The following is a 27119-nucleotide window of genomic DNA, read 5'->3' as shown; positions in this document are numbered from 1 at the left end:
ATGCCCCTGTTCTTCTCTGCGCTGTTGGCCTTGCTGTTGGTTGCGCTTAGCGCCCTCTTCTTAGGCCGGTGAGGGGATCCCGGCTACGGCGTGTGTGTGGGGGGATGGCGGGAAGGGAAGGAAGAGAGACTGAGGAGTGGGCGCGCGCTGGAAAGAGGCGCGCGGGAGGGGGAGGGGTCTTGGGGGAGGTGGGCGGGCAGCGGAGGGGGAGGGGCCGAGGAGGGGGCGCGCAACGCGGGGAGGGGTCGAGCCGGGGCGTACGACCGGAGCTGGAGCGGAGGAACCGAGAGTGGGGGGAGACTGAGCAAGCGGGCGAGGCCTGAGAAGATGCTGAGATTGGGGAGCGGATAGGGGTGTGAATGAGGGGGGGCCCGGCTGGCTGGTTTTTCTTTCCCCATCCACATGCCCCTGAACGTCCCCTTCCCCGAGCGCGAAGGGCACCTGCAGCCTCGCCCTGGGGAGCCGTAACAGGTTTGGCTGCCCAGGGAGAGCGGCATTTGAGCCGGGCTGGTGTGAGCCCGCACTGCCTTCCCGCAGACACCTGTCTGGAGGGCGGAGAAGGAGACCTTTTGCGGGTTATGTGATGGCACATCTGGCACGGATGCCTGTACTTCGACTCCTGTTGGGGCCTCTTCTCTCTACCTCTGGGGTTCCCGAGGATTTGAGGGGTTGCTTTCTTTTGTCTCCAACTTAAAAGGTGGAGTTTAGTTCGGCTTGTTTCATCTGGGTGGAGGGGACACTCTGGGGCTAGGGTCCTGATCAGCGTGGCTGAATGTATGTGACAGAGTGGTGTTTTGGGAGACAGGAGGGTTGCCAAGAAGATCCACCTCCAGTTCATGTCCCTTTGCAAGGCCTTCTAGGACCCGCAGGGGGTGAGGGAGGCAATAATTGGGAGAGGGTCCTATGAACTCACAAGGATTTTTCTGCAGGTGGCTTGTGGTCCGGTTGGCCACCAAGTGGTGTCAGCGGAAGCTGCAGGCAGAACTAAAGATTGGCTCCTTTTTTTGGATTCAAAATGTCAGTCTTAAGTTTCAGCAGCACCAGCAAACAGTGGTGAGTCCTAGGAAACTTCCTGGGAATGTATTTGGGTTGATCCAACTGAATTTCAACTTTTAATTTCCTTTTTAAAAATATTCTGGTGGCTTTCCTAGTTAACCCCGGCCTTGCCATCCCTTTGCCAAGATGATTTTAGAGCTAGTTTAGGAACACTGGAATTGATGCAAGTTGTTCTTTTATAAATGCTTATAAGGCACATGGTGTCAAGGGCATGTAAGAAAGATACAGAAGTAAAGCACAGAACAAAGATAACAGAAAGTAGAAGAGCTTACTGTTCTAATGTTAGAGGGGAAACAGGGCAACATAGCCATGAAAGAGAAATACTAAACAAGGTCAATCAGTGTCATTAGAGGAACAGGATATAGTGCCGAGGAGAGAAGCTGGTGGAAATGGGATAGAGAATATTTAGTGGAAGGGCTATAGCACGTCCTCCTCTTCTTAGACCCCTTCCTATCTTGTCACGCTGCTCTTGGCTTGCCTAGCAGCTAGTGTACAAAGCTTCTTCCCACACTGTTTTAGGAAATTGATAGTCTGTGGATTTCCAGCAAACTCCTTAGCCATGATCTGCCGTGAGTACCCTATCACCTCACTCTCCTCCTGGGGAATATTTTGGGATTGTGGTTTGCAAAATGAGATTCTGTTACAGAGGCCTCACAGCCCGAGGAGGGAAGTGGGTTCTTGCTGATGTCTCTGGATTAGCCTTGAAGCTATTGTTTTGTGGGACAGATATTGATAACTACTATGAGACTATCTTCCATGATTTGAGCTACATTTTTAGGGAGGATGGGAAGGTGAATGTGAGGGAGGGGAAGAGACTGCTATGGAAGGGATGGACCTGATGGCAGTGAGATTTCTCTTCTGGGCAGACACTATGTGGCCTTGTGCTTTGGCGAAGTACGTATCAGAACAGACCTACAGAAGGTTTCTGGCCTGTTTGCCCCATTCTCCCAGAGTACTGGGATGCACCAAAAGGAGCTGTCCTTCAGCCCATCCTTATTGAAGATCTTCTGCCAGGTGAGACTGCTTTCCCACTTTGCTGGGCTGAAGTAGGAATGGCTGGCTGTGGAGTCATGGGTGGATTTTTAATACTGTATTTGAGGCATAATACTAAGAGCTGCCTCTTATTCTTTTTCCACTGGAAAGGAAGGACGTTGCCTTGATGTTAATTATCGTTCATTTTTGCATCTTTTTTTCAGCTATTCTCCATTCACGTAGATTCTATAAACATCATGGTTCTCAAGGTGGCTACTTCTGAATCCTTGTGGCATATTCAGATCAGAGATAGCAGTTTGCTTTTGGATAGTGATGGGAAGAGGTAAGCACTGGGTAGAAGGTTTGCTAGTCCCTTTCTTGCCTTATAGTTGTTTTAGGGTGGGTGGATGTCAGGGCTTTCTTATCAAGGTGTCAAGTTCTCATTCTGTGTAATTTGAGGAGAGAGTAAGATTAGGCGCTTAATGCTTGCCTTGTGCCTTCCAGCCCACAAAGCTTGATTGAAGGTAAATGGTAAGGAAAGGGGCCAAGTGCTGTTAATTTTTTTCCTTTCCCAGGCTGAAATGTGAGGTGAGCCTAAGTCAGATCAACAGCAAAGTTCTAAAGAGTGGCCAGTTGGTGAGTATGCCATGGTCATTCAGATGCCTTGTTTTCTTCTGGGCATGAGGTATGAAGGAGCTTAGGGCTTACATTCCAGATTCTGTGTGCTATGGGGTTCCCTCAAGGATGTGTTCCAGATCACAGCATTTTGATCCCAAGCTCCCTACGCATTCACACCTTAGAGGAGTATCTTCCCTATAGGAGGCCACCTGTCTAGCGGAGCTCTCGCTTACCCTAAAGCTGTGTCTAGAGGTGGGCATCAGAAGCCGGCAGCTGAAGGCGATCACTGTGGATGTGTGGACACTCCATGCTGAACTGCATGACGGCCTCTTCCATAGTCAGCTGCTGCGCCAGGGCCCAGGCCTGGCATCCAAGCCTGTTCCCTGTTCAGGTAAAGCCCCAGTCAGTGAGCTTCTTAGCTTCCCTGTTCTTGGGTTATTTTGGAAGTTGAAAAGAAGTAGTGGTCTCACCACTTGTTCAGGTGTGATTTATTAGTGCCATGGCCTTTGACCCTGGCCTTTGAGGATAGCTAGAGGAAATAGGGCATTTGCTTGTGGTGCGTGAAAGAACTAACATTTAGTGGGTAATTATGAATTAGACCTGTACTTTGTGTTTTGTGTATGTTCCTGTACTAACTCCTTAACATTTCACAAATGAGGAAACTGAAGCCTAGGAAGATTAGATAGGTTACTTGACTGAGATCACCTAGCTAGTCAGTAGTGAAAATGGGGTTTAAATTATTTAGCCCGAAAGTCCATATTCTTTTCATTGTAACAACCTGCTTTCCATACTGTTTTTTTAGACTCTGGGGAAGGAAGTACAGCAAGTCCCTGGATCTCTGGGATCTTTGCGTTATGACCTAAGATTGGGTGTTTGCTTAGCCTACTTTATGTGGGAGGATTTGGCCAAAGAGGGCACAGCATGTTGGGAGACTTGAGTGTTAAGGATTGATGGCTCTTGTCTTATTCATTCATGTTTTCAGAGGTGATAGAGAACTTGGCTGAGCCAACTCTGCCTGGCCTGTACCTCCTTCAGCAGCTGCCAGACCAAATCAAGGTGAAGATGGAGATCATAAGTGTGGTGCTGTCCATGAATAGTCAAAAGAGGTGAGATCTCTCCTGACAGAAGTGTGGAGAGTGCTAGTTGGAGCTATGTGCTGGGGTCTCCATAACCAGCCTAGTAGCTGCACTGAGCTTGTCTGAGGGGATAAAGGGAGTAGGAATAGCATCCCACATATTTCTCAGCCAGAGTCTGTCTCTGGTCCAGGCACCTCAATTGGACACTGAAGCTGCTGCATTTCCTGTACCACCGTGATGAGGATCAGCTGCCCCTTCGAAGCTTCACAGCAAACTCTGATATGGCACAGATGAGCACTGAACTCCTTCTGAAAGGTCCATGGGTGGGGATACTGGTACTGAGAGAGAATGGGAGGACCAGACACACTCTTCCCCAATGCCCCACTTGGTCTTCTTAATTTAATATCACTGTAACCGAGGAAGGGGAGGTGGCAATGTACTGAAAGAAAATAGTGTTGGTGACCTGTTCATCTCCTTGCCTGCCTCTTACTCTCTCCTAGTCTTACCTCTTGCCCTCCCAGTGCTTCCTTCTGATCTGCCCTTTGCCCTTACAGATGGGTTGCTGCTGTCCCAGAGCCGCCAGCGCATTGTCTGCCTCAGTTCCCTCAAGGCTAGTGTGCAGGTGTGTTGTCATTCCTTTTCTTCTTCTGCGTGCATCGTCGCATCATGAGCTAATGAAATTAAACCTAAGCCCACAGTTCTGGTGTTCTTATTTCCAGGTGACCACCATTGACCTCGCAGCCTCCCTGGTTCTGAACACTTGTATTATTCATTACCGGCACCTGGAATTCTCTCACTGGCTGCACATGCTAGCCCTGGAGACCCAAGAGTCTAGTTCATCTGTTATTAAGCAAACGAAAAAAAGGTCAGTGTAATCTTTTTCAGCCACCATTTTATCAGGCGGATTCCTGGATTTTGGGGTCTAAAGTGGCATTTTGTGTTAAATATGTATTTGATTGTTTGATCTTTTTATTTTTGGCTGTGTTGGGTCTTTGCTGCGCTTGGGCTTTCTCTAGTTGCGGCGAGTGGCGGCTACTCTTTGTTGTGGTGTGCGGGCTTCTCATTGCGGTGGCTTCTCTTGTTGCGGAGCACGGGCTCTAGGCGCACGGGCTTCAGTAGTTGTGGTGCGTGGGCTTATTTGCTCTGCGGCATGTAGGATCTTCGTGGACCAGGGCTCGAACCCGTGTCCCCTGCATTGGCAGGCGGATTCTTAACCACTGTGCCACCAGGGAAGTCCCTGATTGTTTGAGCTTTTTAAATCTCAGTTTCAGTAGCCCAGACTTGGTAGCAAACCTATTTTATATATCTTCCCTGTTAGACTAGACTCTGGTGGTAGAATAACGTCCTCTTTGCTTTTATGTCCTCGATGCCCAGCACAGTTCCTTGTTATACGAAATGAACATTTGTTGAACTGAACTTAAATGATAACAGTTATCTCGTCTGCCTTAGATTATAAGGTGACAGATCATGTCAGCAGTGCCATGACTCTGTGTAGTACTTGCATTGTGTTGCATAGAGAACTTAAGGTCAGTTCGGAAGCGATGCTTTTGATTGTCGTAAGTTAAATCATAAGATATACTGATTTCATCACATTCGATCTACGAAAATGGCAGTGTCATCTGGTTCAACCTAATAAGTCTCTGGATTATCACTGGGAGTGGGAGCGAACTGATGAATTCAGTCTGTTTTTTTCTAGTTGCCTCCCATCCTGAGAATCACAAAACTCACCCTGTCTTTTGAGAGATTCAGGAATCTGTTATATAGTAGGAAGTTGCAATTCTTTCCTTATCAAACAGTGATGTCTTATCCCTATGCAGAACCTTCCCTCAAATCCTGGCTCCTATCATCTTTAGCACCTCCATCTCCAATGTCAACGTTTCCATTCAGCTTGGAGATACACCACCCTTTGCCTTGGGATTCAATTCCATCTCTCTGGGTAAGGCTGTGCGATGGAAGAGGAACAAGAATCTGTTCTTTAGTGCAGCTGGGCCCAATTGATGGCCACTGTGGCTCCAAAGAACTCCTCTCTCCCACCTTCTTTTTTCAGATTACCAACACCTGAGACCACAAAGTATCCATCAGCGGGGTGTCCTGACTGTGGACCACCTCTGCTGGCGGGTGGGCAGTGACTCCCACATTCAGCGGGCACCCCACCCACCCAATATGCATGTTTGGGGTGAGGCGCTTGTCCTGGACTCCTTCACACTACAGGTAGGTGGGGACTTTGGTGAGTAGTAGCCTGTGAAGTTTCCTCATCCTACCATGCTTTAGAGCACTGAGCATCTTTTTTTGGCAGCAGACGATGCATCAGTGCGTTACGGAACTGTGTGTTGGCATGCTTCTGATGGAGCCCTTCTGCTTCTTTTCTAGGGTAGCTATAACCAGCCTCTGGGCCTGTCCAGCACTCAGTCAGATACCCTGTTTCTTGATTGTACCATCCGAGGACTGCAGGTAGAAGTATCAGATACCTGTGCTCAGTGTCTTTCTCGGATATTGTCCTTGATGGGCCCACAATCTGGGAAGTCAGCTGTCTCTAGGGAATCTTCATTTGGGGAATCTGTGTCGTTACTGTGGAAGGTGGACTTGAAGGTGGAGGACATGAACTTGTTCACCCTTTCTGCCCTGGTCGGTAAGTGGGACAGGAAATCTATACTGAAGTGGGTGGCTTGTAACCTAAGCAGATTATGCTGCTCCTTCTCACTTAATAAGACCAATTATATGAAAATTTTCTAAATTAGAGGCATGAAATGTTGGAAGGTCTTGCATAACTATTGGGCTTCTTGATGTTTCTTAAGGGTTTACAAATAGCAAGCTGCATGAGAAAAAGACAGCTTTGATATCTGATCAAGAGAATGAGATGCAGTCAGTTTTTTATTTCTTTGTGTATCTAGTTCTAGAGAGTAACTGATATACCTCTGGGGAATTGGTAGGAGTTTGGGAACTTCTTTGGCCCTGCCAGATCTAGTTAGGTTAAAATGGGAGAGGAAAAACTTCCCTAAAACATGAGAAATGAGGTTAGGGAGGTGTGGGGAATAAGGATAGCTAGAGTGAAAGGAATAAGGAAGGAGGGAGTGAGGACTAAAGTTGCCATTTGAGAGCTGAGAACCAAGCCTGACATGGTTTCTGGATGTTAGGTGCTTCAGAGATCCGACTGGACACACTGACCGTCCTGGGAAGTGCTGAAACCTCCACCGTGGGTGTTCAAGGACTTGTGCTTGCGCTGGTGAAGTCGGTCACAGAGAAGATGCAACCCTGTTGTAAGGCTCCTGACATCCCCACTCCAGTGCTCAGCCTCTCCATGCTCTCCATCACCTATCACAGCAGCATCCGATCTCTAGAGGTAATGCTTCTGTGGGGAGGTGGAGTCAGGTTGGTTTTTTCCTAGGCTTAGAGCATTTTCCAGTCTTGAGTCATGTTGTGAAACTCACCTATGAGAAATATAACACCTCGTGGTTGTTCTTTTCTTCCTGGCTTGTTGTTTTTTTTTTTTTTTTTTTTTTAGCTGTGTTGGGTGTTCGTAGCTGTGCGCGGGCTTTCTCTAGTTGTGGTGAGCGGAGGCTACTCTTCGTTTCAGTGCGTGGGCTTCTTATTGCAGTGGCTTCTCTCGTTGTGGAGCACGAGCTCTAGGCGTGTGGACTTCAGTAGTTGTGGCATGCGGCTTCAGTAGTTGTGGCTCACAGGCTCTAGAGCACAGGCTTAGTAGTTGTAGCACACGGGCTTAGTTGCTCCTCTGCACGTGGGATCTTCCCAGACCAGGGATTGAACTCACGCCCCCTGCATTGGCAGGCGGATTCTCAACCACTGCGCCACCAGGGAAGCCCTTGTTTTGTACATTTTTAACTGTTAATGTGGAATTTAAAATATATATAAAACTAGAGAGAATATACGAACTTTCATGCATCCATATCCAGGCTCAATAATTACCAACTTATGACCAACTTCATTTAGCTAAACTCTGAGCAGTCATCCCTGCCTTCTTCTCTGGGATTTTTTTTTTTTTTTTTTTTTTTTTTTTCGGTACGCGGGCCTCTCACTGTTGTGGCCTCTCCCATTGCGGAGCACACGTGCCAGACGCTCAGGCTCAGCGGCCATGGCTCACAGGCCCAGCCGCTCCGCGGCATGTGGGATTTTCCCGGACCAGGGTACGAACCCGTGTCCCCTGCATCGGCAGGCGGACTCTCAACCACTGCGCCACCAGGGAAGCCCTCTGGGATTATTTTGAAGCAGAAACCAGACATATAATTTCAACTGTAAAGATTTCAGTGCATATATCTGAAAAATATAGGGCTTTTAAAGGTCACGATCTGGTATCATTTTACTGAAGCACTCAGCTCATCAAAAGACTGGAAGAGATCTGAAGATGGGGGCACTGGAAAGTTTTGAGAGGCTTCCCAATATCTTTCTCCTCAGAGTATCAGACAGATGTAAGGCCCTCTTGAGGGGAGAGTGGGATATGTTGCTGTTCATCAGACTTCAGCTTCCTTTGGAAACTGAAGAGTTTCCTTTTCAGAGATTGGAACTCAAAGGAATTTTTTTGTCTTGGGATTTAAATTTTCTCTGCTTAACTATTGAGAATTGACTTTGTTTTTCAAGCTGACAAGGTCTTTACTCCCTTCTTTGAGGCATACTTTCCCATAGGTCAATTGCTGTATTAACTTGTGTGACCAGTACTCTTTATACATTTTAAGAATTAAGTCAAGGTGCAATCAATGCATGAAACATTTTCCAGTTGATTGTTGCAATGGTTATTTTACAGAGTGTGGTTGTTATAGAAAGATAACTCATGAGCAGAAACATAAAGCCAAATAACTTATTGAGTACATGTGTATATACTGGATGTACTGTGGTAGATACCAGAATTAAAATATGTGGCCTCGGGACTTCTCTGGAAGTCCAGTGGTTAAGACTTCACCTTCCAATGCAGGGGGTGTGGGTTTGATCCCTGGTCGGGGAGCTAAGATCCCACATGCCTTACAGCCAAAAAACCAAAACATAAAACAGAAGCAGTATTGTAATAAATTCAATAAAGACTTTAAAAATGGTCCACATCCAAAAAAAAATGTTTAAAAAAATAATAAAATACATGGCCTCTACTCTCAGACAATTTAGAATCCAGTTGAGGAGGACTTAAAAAGTGTAAGTGGGGCTTCCCTGGTGGCGCAGTGGTTGAGAGTCCGCCTGCCGCTGCAGGGGACACGGGTTCGTGCCTCGGTCCAGGAAGATCCCACATGCCGCAAAGCGGCTAGGCCCGTGAGCCATGGCCGCTGAGCCTGCGCGTCCGGAGCCTGTGCTCTGCAACGGGAGAGGCCACAACAGTGATAGGCCGGCGTACCGCAGAAAAAAAAAAAAAAAAAAAAAAAAGTGTAAGTGCTTGTAAGTATAAGTTAAGAACTGTTAGCTCAGTTTATTAGTGCAAAGAGGAGCAAAACAAGGGGGTAATTAATGTGATGACTCAGGAGAGACTTCTGAGTGGAGATGGTTCTTCAGCCAGGTGTGTCTCTTGTGTTCTGGGACATTGTAATTGATAGATCCTTTTCTCTTGCTCTCTAAAGGTTCAGTGTGGTGCAGGGCTGACCTTACTCTGGAGCCCTCCAGATCACATGTACCTATACCAGCATATCCTGGCCACCCTGCAGTGCCGAGACCTACTAAGAGCCACTCTGTTTCCTGAGGCTGTTCCACTTGTTGTACTAGAGACTCCAGAGACTGCCTGTGAGCCAGAAGGCTGTCCCCCTGAGCCTTCTCCCCCAAAGCGGCTGCTAAACCTGACTCTAGAGGTGAGCACAGCTAAGCTGACAGCTTTTGTAGCTGAGGACAGGTTCATCACCCTGGCTGCAGAGAGTGTGTCTCTGAGCCGGCACGGGGGTTCACTGCAGGCTTACTGCCCAGAGCTGGCTGCTGGGTTCGATGGCAATAGCATCTTCAACTTCAAGGAGGTGGAGGTGCAGCTGCTGCCTGAGCTGGAGGAGATGATTCTCCACCGGAACCCCTTCCCTGTGCTGCAGACCCTCCGGAACCGTGTTTGGCTCCTCTCCCTGGGTTCAGTCTCAGTGGAGTTTCCTTATCAGTATGATTTTTCTCGAACTCTGGATGAGGCTGTGGGAGTTCAGAAATGGCTGAAGGGACTGCATGGAGGAACTCGTTCTCAGGCTTCTCCAAGCTCTGCCCACCTCCCACCTGATCTACTCTTGAAGGTTCAGCATTTCTCATGGGTTTTCCTGGATGACATTTTTGAGGTGAAACTTCGTGATAACTATGAACTGATGAAGGATGAAAGTAAGGAGAGTGCCAAAAGGCTGCAGTTGCTGGATGCCAAAGTGGCTGCTCTTCGGAAGCAGCATGGGGAGTTATTGCCTGCCCGCAAAATTGAGGAGCTCTATGCCTCTCTGGAACATAAAAACATCGAAATCTACATCCAGCGCTCCCGTCGTCTCTATGGCAACACACCCATGCGCCGGGCACTGCTCACTTGGAGCCTGGCAGGGCTAGAGCTGGTGGCTCTGGCAGATGCCTCCTTCCACGGGCCTGAGCGTGTGGTAGAGCAGGTTCGAGAGCTTGATCCAGGCAGCCCTTTTCCTGCGGAGGGGGTAGATCTTGTCATTCAGTGGTGTCGTATGCTTAAGTGCAGTGTCAAGACATTTCTGGGTAAGTAGTACTTCCCTATTTGCAGGGCCTAGTGTTTGCCCTTGGAGCTCCAGGGAGCTCTCTGAGTGATTACAGAGGAGCTCAGTTATATTGGGAAATGTGGCTGTTTTTGGGGTGGGTGGAGTGGGATGGGTGGACTCCTCTTCCCTTTTTTTGTTCCTGAATTTCACCCTGAAACCGCTTGGCTAAACACAAAGGTACAACTAACACAGTCATCTTCAGGGTTAGTGCGGCTCTTGGATCTCAGTGTTATTCCCCTCACTGTCTGCTCAGGGTCTCCGTGCACTTTTTCAGTCTTGCTGCCGACTGCCAACTCTTATTCTCTCAGTTGATCTTGTAAAATATCAATAGATGGGTAAAAATAGTAGCGGGGGGGAAAGTGCCCGAGAGTGCTAAGACAGTTTCCTGAGTAGCTGGTGTGTATCCTCCCTATAATAACAGTTCGGATAAGAGACTATCCCCGGTACTTGTTTGAGATCCGTGACTGGCGGCTGATGGGTCGACTTGTGGGCACCGAGCAGAGCGGTCAGCCTTGCTCACGTCGGCGTCAAATCCTGCACTTGGGGCTTCCATGGGGTAACGTGGAAGTGGAGAGGAACATGCCCCCACTCAAGTTCTATCACGACTTTCACTGTGAGTAGAGGAGGGCAAATGATTTGACTGAGATGTTGGTGATGGCTGGGGTGGGAGATGAGCTGAGGCCTTTCTGGAGTGAAGGCAGAAGAGAGGGATGAAGTTGTATAGCAGGCTGTGCCCTTTGCTCCTCTACCCCAGCGGAAATCTTCCAGTACACAGTGGTATGGGGCCCGTGTTGGGATCCAGCCTGGACACTGATTGGCCAGTCTGTGGACCTCTTGACCAAGCCCTCAGCTGACCCCAGCCCACCCTTGCCCTGGTGGGACAAGAGCCGTCTTCTGTTCCATGGGGACTGGCACATGGACATTGAACAGGCAAACCTGCACCAGCTGGCTACTGAGGTGAGGGGTCCAGAGGAACTGTTTTCTTATTAGGATGGTAGGGTTGGGGCTTGTACAGCACATGGGGGAAGAGAGAAAGGTACTGATTTGGGAGGTGAAGGTGATACGTTTATTCATATCTGACCAAGTTTTTGGGGTGGTTATAGGATCCATACAACACAACTGAAAATATGCACTGGGAGTGGAACCACCTGTCTTTTCATTGGAAACCTGGTCAGTTTGTGTTCAAGGGTGACTTGGATGTCAACGTGAGAACAGCCTCTAAGTGAGTGGAGTGATAGATGGGGCTTCAACAGGGTGTGGGACTCAGGGTGGGGGGAGAGGGGAAGAGCCGAGGGGCTGCAAGTGACCAGGGCACTAAGGGCCAGGGCTCTGTTGTGAGCCAGGTATGATGACTGCTGCTTCCTTCACCTGCCTGACCTCTGCATGACACTGGACCTGCAGTGGCTATGTCATGGGAACCCCCATGATCACCATGGTGTCACTCTACGGGCCCCAGAGTTCCTGCCTGAGGTGCCCTTGGGCCAGCTTCATGACTCCTACCGGGCCTTTCGCTCTGAGAACCTCAATCTCTCCATCAAGATGGATCTGACTCGGCACAGTGGAAGTGAGGCTTGGATCTGGGGCAGCGGGAAGGGCTTGGGAGGATGAACTTAAGACACCAAGGACTTCAGCTTGACCCTCTGGAGAGGGGATAGGAAAAGAGCAAAGGAGGGTTTGGGTCAAGATGTTTTTTTGGAAGAGGATTGGTGAAAGTAGAGAGCTTGGGTCTTTGAAAGGAGAGGGTGTTGGGGATATTGAGTGTGAGGCTTGAGTGCTGTTTGGGTTTTTAAATCTCTAAAACCTGAAGCTAGGGAAGGATTTAGCTTCGTCTCTGTGTTTTAACCACAGCTAGGAAATGTCTGTCGTTTCCTTTGCAGCAATATCCCAGCCCCGAATTCTGCTGTATAGTAGCACCCTGCGCTGGATGCAGAACTTCTGGGCAACTTGGACTAGTGTCACAAGGCCTATTTGTAGGGGAAAGCTCTTCAATAACCTGAAACCCAGCAAGAAGAAACTCGGCCAGCACTACAAGCAGCTTTCCTATACTGCACTCTTTCCCCAGCTGCAGGTCAGCTTTGACGGTGCTGCTGACATCTGCAGTTCTGTTCCCCTTCTCTAGTTTTCTCTTACTGGGTCTCTGAATCGTCTCTCTGATGCCATCCTTCATTCAGTGTTATGCTCTCTTGTTGCCAGGTGCATTATTGGGCCTCATTCGCCCAGCAACGTGGCATCCAAATTGAGTGCAGTCAGGGCCACGTCTTCACTCGGGGAACTCAGCGGCTTATACCTCAAGGTAAGATCAAAGGCTCCCACCACTTGTCCTTGCCTATTCCTTGTCCTCTTTCTCAGTTCCCTTCCCTTCTCTTTCTGCCCCACACTGTTCTGTACTGGTTTGCATGGGCTCTGTATGCCTCTTTTTCTCAGCGGGCACAGTGATGCGGCGCCTCATCTCTGACTGGAGTGTGACCCAGATGGTTAGTGACTTAAGTCAGGTGACTGTTTACCTGATGGCCTCGCCCACTGAAGAGAATGCTGACCACTGCCTTGATCCCTTGGTAACAAAGACCCACCTACTGAGCCTGTCCTCCCTTACCTACCAACGGCACAGCAATCGCACAGCTGAGGAGGTACCGCCTGACACATTCTCTTTAAGCTGCCTTATCTATATCAGTAGGTGTCTTAGTCGGCTTACGCTTCCATAACAAAATACCATAAACTGAGTGGCTTAAACAACAGAAATTTCTCACACTTCTGGAGGCTGGGCAGTCCAAAATCAGGTGCCAGCATGGTCCTGGTGAGGACCAGGTTCCTCCAGTGAGGGCTCTCTTCCTGGCTTGCAGATGGCTGCCTTCTCACTGTGACCTCACTTGGCAGGAAAAGCAGGAAGCTTTCTGATGTCTCTTCTTATGATGACACTAATCCTGTCATGAGGGCCCCACCCTCATGACCTCATCTAAACCTAATTACTCCTAAAGGCCCCATCTCCAGATACCGTCACATTGGGGATTATGGCCTCAACATACAAATTTGGTGTGGGTACACAATTCAGTCCATAGCAGTAGGTTTCAGGCTAAGTCCCTGGTGATGTTCCTAACTACACTCTAATCATATATGTTGTTACTTTATGATGCACTCACTAGTATCAGCATCCCTCTTTTTGAAAATTCCTTTTTTCCCCCTCTCCTTGTAAAGATAGTCTCTTGCTCTTCAGGAAATAGAGTGAAACTTTTTGTTTCTAGTGCCTTATTTGGTGGTCCCCCCACCCCCCCACACACAATTAAGGAAGGATTTTAGTTGAAATTCTCTTGAGTCATTTAAAATACAGTGGGTATAGTCAGAGTGTAATCTAGTGCATACACTAAGACCACTTAGGTTTTCTTTCTCTAGGGTTGTCTTGTATCCCTCAGAACAGGTCTGTTACTCAACAAGCATGTTTTTTATCTCTGCATTTGTGGTCTAGGAGGAATGTTGGGAATTTCCATGCTACTCTGAGGTTCTTTTCCTGTTTCTTAGGAGCTCTCTACTCGAGTTGGGGATCCTGCTTTTCACACACATCAGCTGCACTTGGTAGATTTACGGGCTTCTTGGACAACCACCAATCGGGACATTGCCTTTGGTTTATATGATGGCTACAAAAAGGCAGCTGTACTCAAACGTAATCTCTCTACTGAGGCTCTGAAGGGGTTAAAGATTGATCCCCAGATGCCAGCCAAAAAGCCAAAGCAGAGTGTCCCGACCAGCGCCCCAGCTCCACCTCCTGTCAACACTCCCAGCTTTAGTGGACAACCTGATAAGGCATCTTCAGGAGGTAAGCTGGGGGAGACGAGACTCCATAGGGTTGGGTTTATGTGGGCTTGGACAGGAGTTTGAGAAGGACTAAATTATGACTGGTTTGATCTGTGTGTAAAGATGAAACTTGTTTTTCCATATTAGGCCACCTAGGTCTTCCATAGCAGTGATGGGGGGCATTAAAGGGTCTGGTCCATGGGACTTCCCTGGCGCTCCAGTGGTTAAGACTCCACACTTCCACTGCAGGGGGCACGGGTTCAGTCCCTGGTCGGGGAACTAAGATCCCACGTGCTGCACTGTGTGGCCAAAAAAAAAAAAAATTGTCTGGTCCTTTGGCCAGGAGAAGAGGATCAGGAAGGAGTGATGACTTAGAATGACTAGGGAAAAGAAACAAAGGATTAGAGAATTGTTTTGTGTTTTGATGAATTAATTTGTTCAGTCAACAAGTGTTTATGGAGTACTTAATAGGCACAGAGCGCTGTGCTGGGTTTAGTGAGAGATACAGAATATATGATATTTTACTTGACTCAGCAAGTTTATCATCTCTGGATGGGCTAAGATTAGTTCATTCATTCACTGAATCAATCACTCATTCATTCATAGATTCACTTTTTAGCTTTACTGAGGGTTTATAATGTACCAGACATGACTGTAGACATTAGGGATGTAAAGATGAGGGGGAAGCTCTGAAACTAAGAGTCACGAGGGACTTCCCTGGTGGTCCAGTGGTTAAGACTCTGTGTTTCCACTGCAGGAGGCACGGGTTCGATCCCTGGTCAGGGAACTACGATCCTGCATGCTGGGCAGCACAGTTGGGGGTGTGTGTGGGGAGAGTCATGAAGACGCTTTGTAAGAATGTTCAAGAAGAAAGTATTTAAATCAGCATAGGGAAGTCTAGAAAGGCTTCGCAGAGAAGATAATATAATTGAGATGGGTCTTAAAAGATGAGTAAGAGTTTGATAGGCAAAGAAAGAAAAGAGGGCATTTTAGGGAGAGGGAATAACAAGTACAGAGGAATGCAAGTTCATGGTGAATTTAAGAACAAGGTGAAAAATGATAAGTGCTGCTAGAGAGAAATTAAAGAATATGTGAGCTGTTCTTGACTGTAGTGAAGGAGGGACTGTAATCAGAGAAGGGTTTATTGAGGAAGTAGCATTTGAGCTGGACTTTGAAGGCTTAGTATGGGTTGAACATGTGGAAGTGAAGAGCAAGGGCATTAAAAGCAAAGGGAACATCCTGAAAAGGAGTGGAGTCGGTCAAGCTCAATATGTTCAGAGCAGAGTGAACAGTCTGTTTGGGTTGGCATAGAGTATAGCTACAGGTGAAGATGCTGGAAGGGAAAACTGCAGGTAGACCATCAAAAATACAAGGCTAAGGAGTTTTTGTTCTTTATTCAGTAAACAGTGGTGAACTACTGAAGGTTTTTGAATAGAGGTGTGTCATTAGAATCTTACTTTTAGGAAGAGAAATCTGGCAGTGGAAAGAAACTGGAAAGGTTTTTGAATAGAGGTGTGTCATTAGAATCTTACTTTTAGGAAGATAAATCTGGCAGTGGAAAGACGACTGGAAAGAAACTGGAGGTGGGGGAGACAAATTAGGAAACTATTATGGTGTCTCAGCAAGAGGAAAGGAGAGCATGAATTAGGTAGAGGCAGTGGGAATAGAGATGAGGGGATGAATAGAAATGTTATTATGTGTGTAAGAGATTTGGCAGCTGGTTGGAAGAGGGAGTTAAAATAGGGATAAAGTGATAATGATTGAGGCTTTGAGCCTGGTGACTGGCCTGATGGTAACTAGGAGAGCCAGAGGCTAATAAACAAGTTTGGGGAGGTATAGGGTTGTTAAGTTCATATTTGGACATGCTAAGTTTGTGGTGTAAGTAGTACCTCTAGGTAATGTCTAAAAAACAGGTGGAAATGAGGATCTAAAAGCTTAGGGCTAGAGGTAGAGACTTAGGAGTTTCAGCATAGAACTAAGAGTTAATGCCAAGGAGATAATAGTTGCTTACTGTGTGGCAGGTACCCTGAGAAATACTTTATGTATTATTATTCCATTTAATTCTCTCAACAACCATATTAGATAGTTAGTGTTATTTTACACACAAGGAAACTGAGACAGAGGTTAAAGCAAGCAAGGTTACAATCAGGTAACTGGCAGAGATAGGATCTTGAACATAGGCAGACTAGTCTAATTCTGGAGACTGTGCTCTTAACCACAACACTGTTGGACAAACTCTTTAGAAGAAAGAAAAGGGAACAGGCCAAGGACAGACCTTAGGGGATATACTTATCTCTAAAACCTGGGAGAAGGTAGAGGATCTAAAGTCATAATCGGAGAAAGCAGTAGAGCTAGGAGAACAGTGACACTGATGGCAAGGGAGTGGTTTATGTGGAAAGGAGTGGTAAACAAACAAATAGTATTTAAAACCATATGAAATGAAAAGGAGAAGGAACAAAATGGAAGGAAAAAAGATCCTAGAGTAATTCAGAGGTGGATATGCCTAAGAGAAAGGATTGCTACCACTTAGATAGCATTTCTAAGTCTCTCTTGGGAATCTGTTACTTTTATTAAAATTGAAGGAAAGTGAAATGACAACCCTTACCCAGGGGTCAAGGGGTGGAGTGGGCTGGGCTGGAGTTGCAGGTTGGGGAGAATACATTCTAGAGAAATTGAAGGAAGATCAGTTTGGCCCTGGATGTGTTCTCTATCCCTTTGACTCTGTGGCTTTTCCCCCACTTCATATTTCTCTGCCAGGTGCCTACATGTTGCAGAAGCTGATTGAAGAGACAGATAGGTTTGTAGTGTTCACAGAAGAGGAGTCAGGTGTGAGTGACCAGTTGTGTGGCATTGCTGCCTGCCAGACGGATGACATATATAACCGAAACTGCCTTATTGAACTGGTCAACTGCCAGGTACCTTCTCTTTACTAGAGCACCCAAAGATAGGGCTAGATCATAGTCATATGTGTTTACCTTCTCCCACCTCTAAATAAGAATAGGTGGGTAGAGCTCCAAAAAATTATTCTTTCTAACAGGTATCATGGATAATCACTTCCATTACTAAAAACCAGTAGCGTGCACTCAGTAAGCCAGAATTAGACCCAGCTGCAGTCATTGGTACAGGCCCTTTCACTAACCTTCCATCTTCTTTGTGGCCCTGGTGCTGTGACTCTGCTTCTGTCTCTGGCGTAGATGGTTCTTCGTGGAGCGGAGACAGAAGGCTGTGTCATTGTGTCAGCTGCCAAAGCCCAGCTGCTGCAGTGCCAACACCATCCAGCCTGGTATGGTGACACATTGAAGCAAAAGACATCCTGGACTTGCCTACTGGATGGCATGCAGTACTTTGCCACCACTGAAAGCAGCCCCACTGAGCAGGATGGCCGACAGCTCTGGTTAGAGGTTAGTCAGCAGGGCTGGGAAGGCCCGTTGTATCTCCAGTTTTCCATAGTTGGCCCCTTTTGCCAAAATAGCTTGCAAGATCCTTGACAGTACCTGTTGCTACCAGGTTGGCAGAATAATGAGGCTGATGATAACACTTGAATGTAGAAACTGTTGGCAGTCTCTGGCCTGTGATCTGTGAACACATAGTGCTTTTTCTGTTTTTTAAATCTCATACTATTCTATTTCATTGCAAGGGAGATTCTCATTTCCCTACATGAGAATAAAATGGGTTAGAACTTTTTTGTTTTTGAGATTGCTGACCCCTGTTAATAAGATCACGCTAATCAGCAGGCAGCCGAAGAAACAGGCAGTAAGCCTGAGAATTTTAGATATGCTCTCTGCCCTTTCTCTCATCCCTTATGAAGATGATTGGTCGTTTCAGCAAATCGGTTAGGTTGAGTAGAAAGACTGCTTGTCTAGGAGGCAGGTTATTATGTGAGTTCTGATTTCACCTTTGCTATTTTAGTAGCCATGAGCCCTTGGGAAGTCACCTTTATTTGTAAAATTGAGTTAATACTTCACTCTCAGAAAACTGTTGAAAGGATCAAATGAGAACGTACTTTGAAAAATACAAAGCTTCATTCCGATGGAAAGTAGTCTTACTTGTTTTTTAAAATTTATTATTTATTTTTGGCTGTGTTGGGTCTTTGTTGCTGTGCACGGGCTTTCTTTAGTTGCGGCAAGTGTGGGCTTCTCATTGCGGTGGCTTCTCTTGTTGCGGAGCACGGGCTCTAGGCGCACGGGCTTAGTAGTTGTGGTTTGTGGGCTCTAGAGCACAGGCTCAGTAGTTGTGGTGCACGGGCTTAGTTGCTCTGCGGCATGTGGGGTCTTCCCAGACCAGGGCTCGAACCCGAGTCCCCTGCATTGGCAGGCGGATTCTTAACCTCTGTGCCACCAGGAAAGTCCCAGTTTTATTCTTTTAAGTCAGTATGTTTGAGGAAGTCTTAGTGTATGTCAAGATAAATGTTTTTGTTAGAAGGTGAGATTGTAAGCAGTTGGAAGGGACTAAGCTATAAATTTTCTTTTCAGCATCTTGGTAAAACTAAATTTGTACTATAATTTCTGTGATATAATTGCATCAGATTTATTGGGAGATCTAATGGTTATGAGATGTACCTAGCCAATAGTCTGCATTGTGGTTACTTATTTAACAGGTGTTAAGTGTCCACATTGTGCTGGGCATGGTACGTTCAGATGAGTTACTGGATCCAGCTACATCCGATTAGGACCAATGTGAATACTTCATTTTTCATTCTACTCAATGGGGATAAAGCTAATCCCTCTTTCCTCCTCCCTGGCTGGTACTTCTTACTCCAATGACCTTAAGGCTCAACCCCAAGTATAAGTTATATGAGGTAATAAGCATTTAATCAGATGTCAAGCCAAGTAAGGGTCAGGTTGTTGGTAATATGAAAGGTCCTGCTGGTATATTACAGTTGTAGTTCAGGCAAGCAGTACCCTTTACCAGTAGTCTCAGGAGATAGGCACAGAAGGTGGTAACTACTCACGCAAAGATAGGCAGGATGAACTATGCAAGATCTGACATTTTCTGGGCCTCTGCTTCTTTTAGGCATGCGTTCTTTTGCAAGTGAACTCGTTTTTTCTCAGGCTGTGATATTAGCTTTAGAGTGGAATGTCCTTGGCTTAGGTGGGAAAGACTTTGATCTTGCCTTTCCTATATGAATTTTTTTGTGACTTGACAGATTGTTTATGTTCTTCTCATATCACTCATTCTATTCACTTTGACTTCAGCTTGGCAGAGAGTGTCAAAAGAATTCAGTTCCCTTCCCCCATGGCAACAGTGTCACAATGGTCTGAAGACAGAAAACAGCAAGAACACAAACACACGAATACCAAAATGGGTGGGAAGTCATTGGTTTTGATGAATTTTTTTTGCCCATGACATGATTTGCATTTTTTCCATTTTTGAAAATTGTGATAACATATACATAGTATAAAATTTATAAACACTTAAAAAAAAAAAAGGGAAGAAAAAAAGGGACTTTCCTGGCGGTCCAGTGGTTAAGACTCTGTGCTTCCACTGCAGGGGGCAAGGGTTCCATCCCTGGTTGGGGAACGAAGATCCTGCATCCCACGCAGTGTGGCCAAAAAGAAAGAAATAAACTTAATATAAAATTTATCATCCTAACCATTTTAAGTGTATAGTTTAGTGGTATTAAGTACATTCATAATGTACAACCATCACCACCATTCATCTCTGAAATTATTTTTATCTTGAAAAACAAACTATACCCATTAAGCAGTAACTCCCCACTTCCCCTTTCCCCCAGGTCCTGGCAGTCACCATTCTATTTTCTCTCTCTGTGATTTTGACTACTCTTAAATACCTCTCTTTTATATATATATATATATATATATATATATATATATATATAAATTTTAGGTGTCTCATATAAGTGGAATCATATATATTTGTCTTTTTGTGACTGGCTTATTCACTTAGTGTAATGCCTTCAAGGTTCACCCATGTTGTAGCATGTGTTAGAATTTCCTTCCTTTTTAAACCTGAATTCCCTTGTATGTATATACCACATTTTGCTTCTCCGTTCATCCACTGATGGACACTTGGGATACTTCCATATTTTTAGCTATTGTGAATAATGCTGTTATGAATATGGGAGTACAAATTTCTCTTTGAGACCTTCCTTTCAGTTCTTTTGGGTATATAACCAGAAGTGGAATTGCTGGATTATACAGCAATTCTGTTTTTAATTTTTTGAGGAACTTCCACAGTGGCTGTATCATTTTACTTCTTATCAACAGTGCACAGAGTTCCAATTTCTGCACATCCTTGCCTTATTTTCTAATTTTTTTTTGGTAGCCATCCTAATGGGTGTGAGGTGGGACTTGGTTTTTTTTTTTTTTTTTTTTTCATGATTTGGTTTTAACCTAGCTTGTATTTTTCTGGCCTGAGGCCTGGCAAAACGTGCATGTAACTCAGTTGGGTTTGGAGAATTGGGTGGTTTGGGTCAGGAGAGAGGGACATATGTCCTTTACCCTGGGAGATTCTTCAAGCTATTCCAGGCAGTGAAAATCTAGATAGTGTTAAACTTGTATAGTGGAGATAATGGAGATATATAATGGAGCTTGTGCAGGACAAGCTACTGGTCCCCCAGGGGTTAAAGGTGCCTATATCCCTGTCTTCAGGTAAAGAATATTGAGGAGCACCGGCAGCGTAGTCTGGACTCTGTGCAGGAGCTGATGGAGAGCGGGCAGGCAGTGGGAGGCATGGTTACCACTACCACAGGTCAGTTCTCACCTCTTCCCCCATTATGTGGTTAGGAGCAGACATGCATCCTTAAGGGGCCTCATTTGCTTACCTGTTTGTAAGATTAATATATGTGGAGTAGGACCACTTTGTGTTAGGCTATGTTGAAAGCAAGTATCTGGAGTTCCCTAGACATCACACATAGCTGGGAGGCTCTCACAATACCTCTTTTGAGAATGTCTTTCTCTTATCTCTTTCCTACCTCTTCGCAGATTGGAACCAGCCAGCTGAGGCGCAACAAGCCCAGCAAGTCCAGCGGATCATTTCACGCTGCAGCTGCCGAATGTACTATATTAGTTACAGCCATGACATTGATCCTGAGCTGGCAACTCAGATTAAGCCACCTGAGGTTCATGAGAACCAGGAAAAGGAAGATCTCCTAAAGAAGCAGGAAGGTATTCAGGCTTTGAAAGGCTTTTAGGAGGGGACTAGGGAACTTGTGAAAGTAGTTACTTCCTTAGTGGTTTTGAGGCAGACGTGTTACTAAGTGAGTCCCAGTGTGCCTAGGGCATTAACATTTCACTTTGCTTTACATTTTTAAAGTTCTGTTAGGAGAGAATAGAACTGGTATAAATGGGGGACTTCCCTGGCGATCCAGTGGTTAAGATTCCGCACTTGCTCTGCAAGGGGTGCGGGTTGGATCCCTGGCTGGGGAACTAAGATCCCACATGCTGCGAGGGTGAGGCACGGCCAAAAAAAAAAAAAAAAAAAACTTACTGGAATGAATGGATATTGTTTGACTCTGAAATAAGCACATGTTTCTACCCATGAGCATATCTCACCAAGACCTTTTATGGGGTTAAGTAACATTAGTGGTTCTAGATATGGGTTAGGAGATGGGGTAGACATTTAGGGAGAAACTGAGTCTCTTATTTAGCTGCTAACAATTACCTAGGGGCTGTGGATACCTTCACCCTCATCCATCACGAGCTGGAAATCTCCACAAACCCGGCTCAGTATGCCATGATCCTGGATATCGTCAACAACCTGCTGCTCCATGTAGAACCCAAGCGGAAGGTGAGTATGGGCCCTTATAGAATGCCTGTTAGTCTCACAGGAATCTCCAGACCTTGTGCTTTATTTGGGATCCAGTAAGAAAAGCCATGCTTCAGACTGAAAAAGGGCTCTGTGGTTAGTCAGCACAGCAGTTGAAATTTTAGTTATTTAGGAAAGGTCTGAGTGTCCCTAAGACTGTAGAGTTGTTTACTTGTTTTTCTTGGTCAGTTCTTTACTCAGTCACTTACATACCTCTGAAAACAAACTACTTCCCACTTCCCACCTCTATCCCTACCCTGTGGGACTGGCTTCTTGTGAAATCCACATTGCCAAATCTTCTGCATTGGCTTACCCCTTACTCTCACTAACGGTGAGAGAGAAAGTTGAGCTTTGCAGAAGAGATCATCATTTCTTGTTCCTTTCTCTGTTTTACTTTACTACAAGACTTGTCTATTGTTCATTTCCTTTTCCCTTCCTTTAGGAGCATAGTGAGAAGAAGCAGCGGGTCAGGTTCCAGCTTGAGATCTCTAGCAATCCTGAGGAGCAGCGCAGCAGCATATTACACCTACAGGAGGCTGTGCGGCAGCATGTGGCCCAGATACGGCAGCTGGAGAAGCAGATGTATTCTATCATGAAGGTAGTCTCCCGGGCAGTCTGAGGACAGGGAAGTCTCCTGGGACAAGGGAAATCTCTCAGTTTCTCCTTATCTGGCTCCCTAGTCTTTGCAGGATGACAGCAAGAATGAGAACCTGCTTGACCTGAACCAAAAGCTTCAGTTGCAGCTAAACCAGGAGAAGGCCAATCTACAGCTGGAAAGTGAAGAGCTTAACATCCTCATCAGGTGCCACAGCATTCTTTCCATGCCCTTTTCCAGCGCCCCAGCTGGAGTCAATTTCTTTTGCCTGTGTTCTGATAAGTCTTTAGGTCTAGTGTGTATTATCAAAGGCTGATGTAGTAGATACAGGCACCTATTCCTGAATGAGTCTTGTTGGACTTGGCCAACAGGTTGAGAACAGGAGAGCCCCTTCTTAGGATCCTTACTAGAGTACCTCCGGGGAAAGGAGAAAAACAGGTGGTTCGGAAAGATCATTTTTGTTGCCTTGATACTGTGCAACTAAACTAAAAATAAAATGTCTTGAAGTTGATCAGTAAGGAACACAATTGCAGATACAATCATAGGGGTTATTAGTAGGAACAGACTACTTTTTCAAGAAGCTGTAGAACTAAAGAAGCGATTTGTGCTCCCATGGCCCAGGGTTTGAGGAGCAACAAATCCAATGAAAAAATTTAGGGAATAGCTGTTCTAGAGTAGGTCCATCTCTGGGTTTACCTCCTGCATCATTCTAGGGCATTCCGCCCCACCCCTAACCCAAATGCTGTTGCCCTTATTGGCTTTGACCCTCCTATCCATTTATAGGTGTTTTAAGGATTTCCAATTGCAGCAGGCCAACAAGATGGAGCTGCGAAAGCAGCAAGAAGATGTGAGTGTGGTCCGCCGCACCGAGTTCTACTTTGCTCAGGCACGATGGCGCTTGACAGAGGAAGATGGACAGCTGGGAATTGCTGAACTGGAGCTGCAGCGGTTCCTCTACAGCAAGGTATTGGGTGTATACAGTCACACAAAGACAGCTGTATTGAGAGGCACTGACCTTTCTCAGGAGTCTTAACTCACAAAAAGAGATAAACAAAAAGGGACTGATTATTATATGACTGTTAATGATGGTATTAATGGTTATTAATAATGATAGAAACATGAGCAGAGAGTGCCGCTCATACACATTTGCTTATAATATTAAATAATATATAGATGAGCTTGATCACATGCTTCCCTCATTGAATAAGGTTATCCCTAGAAATGTGGCTCAGAGGGAAGTAATCTTCCAAGTCCAGCTTAGAATAGAATCACTAATTCTATATTGGCATTCAGCTTTCCTGCAGTTACCCATGGCGTGGAGGACAGGACATTATTCATTATTCTTCCAACCCCCCAGGGCCATTTGGAAATGAGACCAGTTTTGAATGTCACAGTGACTGGAAAGTACTGCAGGCACTTAGTGCCCTGGCCATGAAAACAAATGATATATGTAGCAGTATTCTAGCAAGCTCCAGAGAAAAGCTTATTATAGTGGTTTGGGGGTGGGTGCGGGGGAATCTGTCTTTATAGGTGAATAAATCTGATGACACAGCAGAACATCTTCTGGAGTTGGGCTGGTTCACTATGAACAACCTCCTCCCCAATGCTGTCTATAAGGTAAGTCTTATTTCCCTATTCCTAGCCCATTCCCATGCTTCCTAACACTGGGCATTTGCAATGACCCTTCCACATAAACCTACTGTGGGAAACCATGGGATCTGAGATGGTGGAAGCTTGCCCAGCTTAGCAAGACCATTGCTCCGTCTCTCCTCTGCAGAGGATTTGTGGGTTGATTTATTACTCTTTATTCTACAGGTAGTCCTGCGGCCCCAGAGCTCCTGCCAGTCTGGGCGACAGCTAGCTCTTCGCCTCTTCAGCAAAGTCCGGCCCCCCGTTGGGGGTATTTCTGTTAAGGAGCACTTTGAGGTTAGTAAACAGTCCTTTGGGGACCCAGGAACAAAAGGCAGTTAAAAACTATCTGTGCGTTGTTATGTTAGGGGTAGGTAAACAGAGGGATGATGTCTGAGCTTAATTGCTTCTTCAGCCTTTTTCCTCTTTAGGTAAATGTGGTGCCTCTCACCATCCAGCTGACACACCAGTTCTTTCATAGAATAATGGGCTTTTTCTTTCCTGGACGAAGTGTGGAAGATGATGAGGTTGGTGATGAAGAAGATAAGTCCAAACTGGTGACTACTGGTGAGAACTTTAATGGTGGAGCTCCAGAAGACTGAGGTAGCAGCCCCAGAGACAGCTGAAGCTTCAGCAAGAGGACAACAGCTAGTGTATTTGCTTTTTTATAGGAATACCAGTGGTGAAGCCTCGGCAGCTGATTGCAACAGATGACACAGCACCACTGGGCCCTGGGAAGGGTGTGGCACAGGGCTTGAATCGGAGTTCTGGGGTCAGAAGGTCATTTCGCAAAGCACCTGAGGTATCAGACATGCCCCTGATGATAGAAAAATGGGAGAGTCTTGGGGTACACTGTTTGGCCTGGCGGGGGATTTCTTTCTGTTTCCTTTGAGTCTATTCCAGGGGTGAAAGGAGATGGAGATGTTTGGGGTCCTGAGTTTCTTGTGATGGGGCACACTCTTCTTTCCTTCCTTTGCTAGCACCCTGTGGATGATATTGACAAGATGAAAGAGCGAGCTGCCATGAACAACTCCTTCATCTACATAAAGATCCCACAGGTTCCACTGTGCGTCAGCTACAAGGTCTGCCCTTCCCCAGCACTTTTTAAATTTCATTTATTTATTTTTGGCTGTGTTGGGTCTTTGTTTTTGTGCGAGGGCTTTCTCTAGTTGTGGCGAGCGGGGGCCACTCTTCATCGTGGTGCGCGGGCCTCTCACTGTCGCGGCCTCTCCTGTTGCGGAGCACAGGCTCCAGACTTGCAGGCTCAGTAGTTGTGGCTCACGGGCCTAGTTGCTCCGCGGCATGTGGGATCTTCCCAGACCAGGGCTCGAACCCGTGTCCCCTGCATTGGCAGGCAGATTCTCAACCACTGCGCCACCAGGGAAGCGCCCCCAGCACTTTTTAGAACAGTGTGGGAACGGCACCGCATAAGATCAGAGATTAAAAACAGAGATAGTTCAGCTTGTGAAGCTTGTCTGTGGGTGATAAATCTGTTCCCTCTGCTGCCCTCAGGAATCAGTACCAGACTGAAATAAGGGGAAATAGGTATCTGTAGGTTGCTGCTGCAGGAAGGTACTAGACTTGGACTCAAGTACTGGCTTGGACTAAAACTGGCAGCTGATGTATTTTTTTCTGTTCTCTTCCCTCCCCCTCCTGCAGGGTGAGAAGAACAGTGTGGACTGGGGTGACCTTAACCTGGTGCTGCCCTGTCTGGAATACCACAACAACACATGGACATGGCTAGACTTTGCCATGGCTGTCAAGAGGGACAGCCGCAAAGCCCTGGTTGCCCAGGTATCCCGGCAGAATTCATGGCTGTTTGGTTAGCAGGGGCTGGCAAGCAGATCCTCTGCTCAGGAGCTTTTCATTGTAAGATGCATGTATTAACAAGCAGCCTTGGGAAAGGGGCAGGTGAATGAAGTGAGTGACTTTTATCCCTGTCCTCTCCATGACTTTGCTCAAATGGTTAAACTGAATGTTTACTGACTGCTGTATATATGTTAACTACTGTTGATTTTTAGGGAAGTGAGGGCTGGCACAACTTCATGTTTAGAGTGGGTTCTAATAGACTGTAAGCTTCTTGAAAGCAGAGATTTTATAATTTGAATTGCCCCATTGTGCCTTCATGTAAGTTTGATAAATCTTTACTGACTTGGTCCACTTGATTTATTTTGCCTGTCTCATTAATATTTACCTTCCCTTTTACTCCTCTCTAACCTATCAGGTAATCAAAGAGAAGCTAAGGCTGAAGCCTGCAGCAGGGTCTGAAGTCCGGGGAAAGCTGGAAACTAAATCGGACCTCAATGTGCAGCAGCAGGAAGAGGAGGAGAAAGCCCGGCTCCTCATCGGTTTAAGTGTGGGCAACAAGAATCCTGGGAAGAAGTCCATCTTTGGCAGGCGCAAGTGATCCGGCAATTCAAGAGAGGCTGCAGTACAGGATCTGACTCTGGCTCAGGCCACAGGGACTTGTGGGGTGGGAGGTGCTTCCCTTCATCCATTAGGATTTGTTGGGGTCAGGAGCCCACAGGGTACTGTGGATAGAGGCACTGCTCTTTAGCAGCTGGCCTGTTCCTTGCAGAACATGGTGGATAATAATTCTGAGTTCTACCTCACACTGATCAGCAGGCCCAGGGCCAGAGAGGCATCAAGAGAGCAAGGCCCAGGGAATGGCCCCACGGCTAGTATCTGGTTCCCTTGGGGTCAACTGAAAGGGTGGGGGGACAGCTCTGATCAAGTGTGATAAATTTTTATAAATAGACATATATAAAAAATATATATATATTTGTAAGTGTAACTGCTCTCCCTCTGTGCCAGAAAGTGGAGGGGAGGGGCTGATCTTCTGTTCCTCCTTCCACTGCCTTGTATGAAAGAGGTATTAGTGTTGTGGGGGGAATCAGCCCCTCCCCAATCTGTGCCAAGCTCACTTGGGAGAATGGCAGTAGGAGACACAGCTGG

At 46.3% G+C, this 27119-nt stretch overlaps 1 protein-coding gene across 2 annotated transcripts; it reads left to right on the top strand.

Annotated features, from left to right (window-relative positions):
• BLTP2 (bridge-like lipid transfer protein family member 2) lies at positions 1-27093 on the top strand. Of its 2 annotated transcripts, XM_065896593.1 has the most exons (39): positions 1-68; positions 930-1053; positions 1576-1625; positions 1923-2070; positions 2253-2371; positions 2604-2664; positions 2848-3037; positions 3629-3752; positions 3913-4037; positions 4277-4344; positions 4442-4587; positions 5540-5658; positions 5770-5933; positions 6093-6351; positions 6857-7062; positions 9275-10367; positions 10809-11000; positions 11142-11344; positions 11491-11609; positions 11731-11951; positions 12265-12455; positions 12581-12680; positions 12812-13014; positions 13901-14195; positions 16931-17088; positions 17368-17574; positions 20785-20884; positions 21118-21300; positions 21801-21922; positions 22383-22538; positions 22621-22742; positions 23319-23499; positions 24066-24152; positions 24351-24461; positions 24596-24731; positions 24836-24966; positions 25145-25246; positions 25824-25958; positions 26389-27093. In XM_065896593.1, the coding sequence occupies exons 1-39, from the start codon at positions 1-3 to the stop codon at positions 26569-26571; spliced, it is 6702 nt and encodes a 2233-aa protein (XP_065752665.1). In that variant the 3' UTR covers positions 26572-27093. The 2 variants fall into 2 exon arrangements, with proteins under 2 accessions (XP_065752665.1, XP_065752666.1); XM_065896594.1 differs by lacking the exons at positions 1-68; positions 930-1053; positions 1576-1625; ... (3 more) ...; positions 3629-3752; positions 3913-4037 and having other exon boundaries at positions 2362-2371; positions 26389-26571.
• The last annotated feature ends 26 nt before the right edge of the window (positions 27094-27119 follow it).

The sequence above is a fragment of the Phocoena phocoena genome, chromosome 19 (genome assembly GCF_963924675.1).
Source record: "Phocoena phocoena chromosome 19, mPhoPho1.1, whole genome shotgun sequence".
In the NCBI taxonomy this organism is placed as follows: Eukaryota; Metazoa; Chordata; class Mammalia; order Artiodactyla; family Phocoenidae; genus Phocoena; species Phocoena phocoena.
The sequence above is the reverse complement of the archived record's forward strand: the minus strand, read 5'-3'. Positions and strand labels throughout refer to the sequence as shown.

Coding starts and splice junctions, on each gene's coding strand:
- BLTP2 (XM_065896593.1), top strand. CDS start 1: ATGCCCCTGTTCTTCTCTGCGCTGTTGGCCTTGCTGTTGGTTGCGCTT. Junction 12,456..12,580: donor CACTCTTTCCCCAGCTGCAG/GTCAGCTTTGAC, acceptor TCTTGTTGCCAG/GTGCATTATTGGGCCTCATT. Junction 21,301..21,800: donor TCTCCTAAAGAAGCAGGAAG/GTATTCAGGCTT, acceptor ACAATTACCTAG/GGGCTGTGGATACCTTCACC.